Source organism: Chaetura pelagica, unplaced genomic scaffold, assembly GCF_000747805.2.
Source record: "Chaetura pelagica isolate M959 unplaced genomic scaffold, ChaPel_1.0 scaffold386, whole genome shotgun sequence".
Classification (NCBI taxonomy): domain Eukaryota; kingdom Metazoa; phylum Chordata; class Aves; order Apodiformes; family Apodidae; genus Chaetura; species Chaetura pelagica.
The window spans coordinates 1,498,062-1,506,396 of NW_009953703.1; the positions used below are offsets into that span (position 1 = coordinate 1,498,062).

At 42.7% G+C, this 8,335-nt stretch overlaps 1 protein-coding gene across 1 annotated transcript; it reads left to right on the forward strand.

Moving 5' to 3' along the window:
* Positions 1-3,415: 3,415 nt before the first annotated feature.
* NXPH2 (neurexophilin 2) lies at positions 3,416-4,537 on the forward strand. The gene is made up of 2 exons (XM_010000389.1): positions 3,416-3,436; positions 3,794-4,537. Exons 1-2 carry the CDS (start codon positions 3,416-3,418, stop codon positions 4,535-4,537), a joined length of 765 nt encoding a protein of 254 aa, XP_009998691.1.
* The last annotated feature ends 3,798 nt before the right edge of the window (positions 4,538-8,335 follow it).

Genomic DNA, 8,335 nt, shown 5'->3' on the forward strand with positions numbered 1-8,335 from the left:
CCTGCTGAAAGAAGATGTTGCTTAATTCCTGAATTCCTTGAAGCATTCCTGACAGCAATCACATCTGCTCCCATAAAAACCCATCACAGCTTCTGCCTTTGGGAAAAGCGTATTTAATAATCAGTAAAGTTCAAGCTCAGCTTGTTGTGATGAATTATTAGAACCCGTCATCATTTTCTTGGGGAAGAAAAGGCTATAATGGAACACAATTTTATGTTTTTCCATTTAATTGATGATGTGCTGAGTTTTTATTAATCTTTCTGGGCACCAGTGTAAGATGCTGAAAAAGCTAATATGAGATCATTGTATCTGGTTAATGTGTGCGCTTTGCAAAATTGATAAGACCTGTCAAGACATAAATTATTTAAAATTTGATAAATGTGTTGAAATCATTGAATTTTCAAACAGACAAAGCAGAGCTATTTCTCTTCCCCCCTACCCTTTTCAAACTGAAGTTTTTGTGCAGTGTTACACTCACAGCACACGACTTGACAGTGTCTGAATTTAGCAGGAGGGAGCCAGAGAAATACCTTGTGCTGCTGCCTCAGGGATAGAGGAAGCTGGGGGCGTTGAGGCCACTGGAAGCCTCCCAGTGTAGTATTTTCACTAGTGAAACTGGGGGTGGGAGGAGGTTACTGAGTTCCAAATCCCTCCTGCCAGCCCTTCCTCTCCATCGGGAGGACGGAAAGCTCAGCAGCACCAGCGAGCAGCTGAATGGTGCTTCAGAGCTCTTTATCCCAACAGACCTATTTATTCCAGCTAATTGCTGAGAGTTTTTAAATTCAGCTTCCTGGCAGGGTTGAAGCTCTAGAAATGATTGGTGGTGAATGATGAATTACCTGGATAAAATTCCCAAAGCATCAGAATGATTAACTCTCACACAGGTGCACCTGCTTGTCTTTAGTGCCTTGCCCACAGAGAAAGGCACAGGAGCAAGTTCCAGATGAACCCAAATTGATTTGGGCAAATAGGGAAAATGCAGCACTTACTGATACCAATCTCATCAACACAGGCTCACTTCTCAAAAACAGTTCACAGGGACTGTTATTTAACCCTCTGCTGCTCTACCATGGTCAGGATCATTTATGAAGTAGATTCTGAAGAGCAATCACAATTTTTGAGAGCAGCACACTGAAGGACCAATTGTTTGAAGTTTTAAGACTACATAAATATAAACCACATCATACTTTGGTTTGAGCTGTTCTAGTGGTTAAAGCAATAGAAGATAGATAGATAGATAGATAGATAGATAGATAGATAGATAGATAGATAGATAGATAGATAGATAGAAGCAAGGCAGGCAGGGGAGGAATTTAGATAGATAGATAGATAGATAGATAACAGCAAGGCAGGCTGGGGATTCTGTACTTCTCAATGGATCCAGCATTATGTCTCTTCCTGGAAAATATCTACAGTCTAATGGAAGTTTTTGGGTAACTGGGTGACATTTTATAGCTTCTGTAATACAGAAAAAGATAAGGTGATTTCTTCTGTTTGGAAATTGATGGTTTGGAGGGAATGGGAAAATGCAGGTGCAGCAGAGGAGAACTACAGCAATAGCCATCTATTGAAATGTATCCTCGTACTTCCTTAAGTGAGTATTTTTGAAATACCCTACTAGCAATATTTTCTACTACACAGAAGTGTTTCAGTGAAATACGAAGACGCTGAGGAAGTCATTTTTTCCAGCATGTGCTGCATTCTTTTAATACAGGGGTTTTTTTATTTCCTGGAAACTGCAAAACCAACGTGAATAAACAGCTGAACAAAGAGCACTGGCCCATCCTTGCTACTAGCAAAAAGCTGTCAGCACATGAAGGGCCTTTGCAATGTAGAGAGGAAAATGATGCATTAAGAGTTGGGTTCTCTTATATCGTAGCAAGCTTTATACAAAAGAGAAAAAACAACAACCTGCACACACACAAAGGTTTTACATTAAAAAAGCACAAATATTATTCGTATTTCTGAACAATGCGCCCACGTTCTTGCTCCTGTGCTGAGCACTGAGCAGGACTAGATGGTTCTTTGTCAGATTTCTTTTTACTAAACATTTGCAAAATGCAACAAAAGTACTACCTAGAGCCTGGAAAGTCCCTTTTGCTGCAACCAACCAAGCTGACATCATTGTCAACTTCTGAATCTCGTTCCTATAATGAAATCAGTGAAACAAGACAGCAGTAGGATGAAGCAGAGTCATTAGGCCTGTATGAGATTGGAGAACCTTGCAGTCTGCAAACTATTTTAAATAAAGAAAGAAATAGGAAAACATCACTGTTAACTGTAAGGTACAACTTCCAGCAGTGGCTAATGGTTGCTATCTGGGCCTTAAACAGAAATATTACATTGTTGTAAGTCAATATATTAATGATTTTCTGTTCCTGTATTGTGAAAGTTATTTCACTGCCACATTAAATAGTCCCTGTCACTTCAGCTCTGGGGACATGTTTTATTATCTTATGAATTCACCTCATTTGTTGCTAGTAGTTCAGCATGACACAACTCTCTAATTCCACCATTGTGGGTTTGATAGAATTGTGCCCCAATACCTTTCTGATGTGACAAACCCACCTGGTTTTAGCATGCATTAGTGTTTCCCACCCTCCAGCCACCCTGAACCTCACACCTACATATTTCTTCTTTTTATATCAGAGCCTTCTGAAAAAAGCAGTTCAGAAAGCAATGCTCTGCCATCTCATTTGGAGTGAGAGCCCCCTGAAGAGACATACATCGAGTATTACCAGTAACAGATGACTCAGTGCCCTCTAGATCTGTTCATAAAAGGAGAGGGGAGAAAAGCCAAAGAGCTGTTGCATGGATTTCAATAAACATTGGAAAAGAAAAGTAGCCCAGAAGGACAATTTTGTGTGTTCTGTGCCCTTGCCAGAGCAGGGTGTGGACACAGGCAACGTCAGAACCTCCTCTGAAACAGGCAGCTTCCTTTCTATGTATTTCTCCTTAAAATTTCCAGTAGCAGTTCTGTCTGGATCAGTTGCCAACAGCAATACCAGCTATAGGTGCCCACATTTTTGAGATGTCATTAGCATTTTAAATAGCAGAGTATTTAGGTGTGCAGTTTCTGGTATTTCAGCACTCCCAGGCCCTTGGTCCCAGCTGGAATCTGGAAATGCAGCAGAAAAGTCTCTTGTTTTGTGCTTATAAAGCCCTCAGGTCAGTTTTGGGGTGAAGGATGGGTGAACATGTGCATCAGTTCTGGTTCCATCTGAACAGAGTCCCTTCCCTGCAGCAGGGCAGTGCTTTCCCTGGCAGAGGGGATGGCCAGATGTGCTCAGCATCCTCCAGCTGAGCCTGAGCTCCTGAGCAGGCTTAAAAGTGGTTGAAGAACCATGCATAAAAACGATGTCACTTCACCAGGAACTTTCAATCACAATGGAAATGATGCTTCCCCAGCAGCATCATGACAGCACCATTTCAGCTGGTACAGATAAGCATCTGTCACAATTCCATTAGAATCTTCCTATTCCCTAGTTCAGCCATAAAAAATGTAACAGAGGCAGAAAGTTGCCATGCAAGGCCTCAGGCTGAGTCATCATGGTTGGATTCCCCCCCATTTATTTATCCATCTGTCCAACCTCCCATTGAGCTTTTTGTATCTCCTGTAAGCTATTTTGAGTAAAAACCTTGAGCTTTCATGGGGCAGAAGACACTACTCATGACACGTGTCCACCTGACTGGACTGGTTCACATCCTATTGTTTTAAAAATAAATAATGGCTCCTTTTGTATCTATTTTCACGCTTTATACTTACAGTTCTTTTTTGCTGTTCTGAAAACAGGTATTTTGTGATGCTAATCAAGTTGTACAAGCCACAGACGTGCTGGACTGGGAAGACAAGGATGCTGCAGAGACATTGGTTGACAATGTGGTCCACTCCAGGATCATCAACCCTTTGCGCCTGTTTGTTAAGCCGTCTCCAGTACTGAAACACGGCCAGGTGTCCTATGCAGACAGCATAGAAAGCTTTTGGGATTGGTTGTCCAACATCACGGAGGTTCAGGAATCTCTTCCACGAACTAAACGCAGACCTATAGTAAAAACTGGGAAATTCAAGAAAATGTTTGGATGGGGCGACTTCCACTCTAACATCAAAACTGTTAAGCTGAACCTCCTGATCACAGGGAAAATCGTGGATCACGGCAATGGGACCTTCAGTGTTTATTTCCGACATAACTCCACAGGCCTGGGAAACGTTTCTGTAAGCCTGGTGCCACCTTCCAAGGTGGTCGAGTTTGAATCATCTCCCCAGTCAACCCTGGAGACCAAGGAATCCAAGTCCTTCAACTGCCGAATCGAGTACGAAAAAACAGACCGCGCTAAAAAAACTGCCTTGTGCAATTTCGACCCTTCAAAGATCTGCTATCAAGAGCAGACCCAAAGCCATGTCTCCTGGTTGTGTTCCAAACCATTTAAAGTTATCTGCATTTACATTGCTTTCTACAGCGTAGATTACAAACTGGTGCAAAAGGTCTGTCCTGATTATAATTACCATAGTGAGACTCCGTACTTGTCCTCTGGTTGATACAACCGCAGAGATTCAGCATCAGTCGTAAAAAACAAGCATTTCCATTCACCTTTTGGAGGAGAATCTGTTTTCCTATCAGGTGCAAAAGTCTAAAAACTGTAGCTGTGTTTGTGCTGTTATCGTAACTGATCAGACTATTTATGTAACCATCATTTTCATTTAAGACCATTACATTTTAGCACTCTCATCGTTAATACGGGGACAACTGCCAGGCAGACCTGACAAAAATCAAACAAAATTATGTCTCTAATGAACATGGATCTTCAAAATCAGGGTTTTTTTTAAACTCAAACTGATGGCAGAGCTTGCCTTTTGCTTCAGTGGGGCAGCACGTAGCAGGATCCTCTTTCTCAGTGGGGATTTTATAGGACAACAATATCAAGAACAAATGATGAGGCAGACTCCCAGCTGCTTAGAGGCAAAATCCAAATAAACTGCTCTCCCACTAATTTCACAAAGAATGTGGCATACACAGGGCTCAAGGAATGAAGTCCAAAAACTAAGAGAAAGTACTATTTCTGGGACAAAAAAACAAAAAAGCACCAAAAGTAAAGGGAACTGCACTCCTGACAGCTGTGGCAGTTGTACACATGAAGAGGGGGAAGTTCTTCCTTCAGACTCCTTACCCGTGGATATGCAAACATGTAATTAAGACACTGATGAGCTTTAGTTTCTTAGACCCACCAGGCATGCAGGCTTGGTGTGCATTTCTTCCTTCCATGGTCACCATTGGTTTTGATTCTTCTCAAATGTTTACGTGTACACCAGTGCTAGTTTTACAGCAAGAGATACCTTGGGAAAAGATCATCTCTGTTAAAGTCTGAAAATGGTAACAGGGGTTGGCTTCCACCTAAAGGAAGCAATTCTCTTACTGCCTGTCCCTCTTAGCACTGTACTGCAGCAAGGAAAATACAGCACAGCATAAGGATGATGCAGGAATAACACAAGCTTTCTGCTTAATGCCACCCAGCTTGTCTTCCTCAGCAGTGCACAGCGTCCTTCCAGTCAACATATATAAGCAGTGATAAAAAAAAGAGGACAGCAGAAATCTATGCAGCTTCACCTCATAGAGCAGATTTCAAACAATTGCCATCATAGATATAACACACACTTGGCCAGACCTTCCCCCAGCACAGGACAGCACCACCCCACTGCAGTTAGTGCCAGGGATGGAGGCTCCAGCTGTGGTTTTGCATTGCCAGGACAGATGTTGCTCCAGCTGCCTGAGTAGCAGTTGGCTCCAGGGATGCAGCTTCAAGCATCAATCCCCTGCCCTTCCCTTGGGTGTGGATTTTGCTGCTGCCAGTTTGCTGGCACAGTTCTTTGTGACAGTTCCATGTCACGGGTCCTGTGGAAGAAGCTGGCTGAGGAAGTGCTTTGTATCACTTTAAATCACAGTTAGGTGCAGGGTTCAAGAAGTTACAAGAGTGGGTAGTGATAGGACAAGGGGTAATGGTTTTAAGCTGAAAGAGGGGAGATTTAGGATAGACATGAGGAAGAAATTCTTTTCTGTGAGGGTGGTGGGACCGTGGCACAAGTTGCCCAGGGAAGTTATGGCAGCCCCATCCCTGGAAGTGTTCAAGGGCAGGTTGGATGGGGCTCTGAGCAACCTGATCTAGTGGGAGGTGTCCCTGCCCATGCAAGGGGGTTGGAACTAGATGATCTTTAAGGTCCCTTCCAACCCAAACCATTCTGTGATTCAGCTTCTCTAAAGTACTATTAAAATACTCTGTTCCAGTGGTGAGCATCCAGGCAAATGCCTGTGACAGCTCAGAAAGACTCATGAGATTCTGATTTACTTGGTAAATTCTCACACAACAAAATTACTCTGTTAAAAATACACTAGCTTTAACTGGCTAATTTGTTTTTTCTCTTTAGGTGACACATTTAAAAGTGTTTCGTTTGATCAAGAATCTCCCATGTTTTCCTCCATCTTATTTCATACAGAGTCTCTCCTGGTCTAAATGATGTTTTTCAGTTTGTCAATCACTGTTGATTCCTACAGGATGGTCTACTTTGTATTCTGTATAGTGTCCTCGTTCTGCCTGTATATAAGCTTGGATTTATTGCTACAGGTTCAGTGGTTAGTGCTTTTGTAACTTAGCTGTAAGCCATGATTTTATTGCCATGTATTTTTACTCAGCACTGTAGACAATTAAAAAAACCCCTACGTGCTGTTTATTGTAGAGTATGTGGAAATCATGTATGTATATACACTTAAATATGTGTACATAAACAGAATATATGTGTACATGTATTTGTAAATAAAGAGAGTTTGCTAAATCTGGCACTTGCTTGTGGCATATTTGGTTTTCTTTTTTAAATGTTGTACATACAAACACACAAAGTAAAAGTAAAGGCACTGCAACACATCACTGAACATTTTTCCCCTGCTGGAATGTGTTTTTCTAGAAGATATTGAAGTGAACTGCACTACAAGCCAAGGCAGAACAGGTTAAATATAATTTCATGATATTTGAGAAATTAGCAGCATGTTTTGATGAAGACAAACAAAAATTGAAAACTGTGCAAGGTGCACGAAAGGTAAAGGTTCTAATCTACATGGGAAAATGTTCCCTGGCAGGAGGGAGCTGGGAGAGGTGAAAGCCTGCTGCTAGTTCAGCCCCTGCTCAGTTTCTCATGGAAATGGGCACTGGATTCTCTCTCCTCTCCTCCCCCCAGGCACAGATGTCCTCTCACTGTGACACAGACACATCCCAGGTCGAGGTTTCCAGACCTCAGAAAGGCAAGCAGGGCCTTGGAGCAAACAAACATCACTCTGGAAACACCTGGAGTACCTGGGCCACTGGAGATTCACATGGAAATGCTGCTCAGAATCAAGGGACAAATATTTTCACAGGTTTAACACCTGAGCTTGGACACTGAGAAGACACACACCCAACCAGCAGCTTCTGACCTAAAGCAACTCCAGCTCCTCCAGCTGGTTGCACACCATGGAAGCAGTTCTGAGTGTGGGAAGCAGCAGAGGAATGGAGCCACCACAGCCAGAGAGGGGTAACCCAGACCATGTCCTCTCACCCTGGGACCCACCAGCAGCCTGGCCTCCAGCACAGCATTGGTAAGAGCCCTGGATCTTCAAAATCAGGGTTTTTTTTAAACTCAAACTGATGGCAGAGCTTGCCTTTTGCTTCAGTGGGGCAGCACGTAGCAGGATCCTCTTTCTCAGTGGGGATTTTATAGGACAACAATATCAAGAACAAATGATGAGGCAGACTCCCAGCTGCTTAGAGGCAAAATCCAAATAAACTGCTCTCCCACTAATTTCACAAAGAATGTGGCATACACAGGGCTCAAGGAATGAAGTCCAAAAACTAAGAGAAAGTACTATTTCTGGGACAAAAAAACAAAAAAGCACCAAAAGTAAAGGGAACTGCACTCCTGACAGCTGTGGCAGTTGTACACATGAAGAGGGGGAAGTTCTTCCTTCAGACTCCTTACCCGTGGATATGCAAACATGTAATTAAGACACTGATGAGCTTTAGTTTCTTAGACCCACCAGGCATGCAGGCTTGGTGTGCATTTCTTCCTTCCATGGTCACCATTGGTTTTGATTCTTCTCAAATGTTTACGTGTACACCAGTGCTAGTTTTACAGCAAGAGATACCTTGGGAAAAGATCATCTCTGTTAAAGTCTGAAAATGGTAACAGGGGTTGGCTTCCACCTAAAGGAAGCAATTCTCTTACTGCCTGTCCCTCTTAGCACTGTACTGCAGCAAGGAAAATACAGCACAGCATAAGGATGATGCAGGAATAACACAAGCTTTCTGCTTAATG

What these genes read in the sequence shown, in the direction of transcription:
- NXPH2 (XM_010000389.1), top strand. Translation starts at nt 3,416, where the DNA reads ATGACAGCACCATTTCAGCTG. An exon ending in TGACAGCACCATTTCAGCTG is followed by an intron (nt 3,437 to 3,793) that starts GTACAGATAAGC and finishes TTCTGAAAACAG; the next exon opens with GTATTTTGTGATGCTAATCA.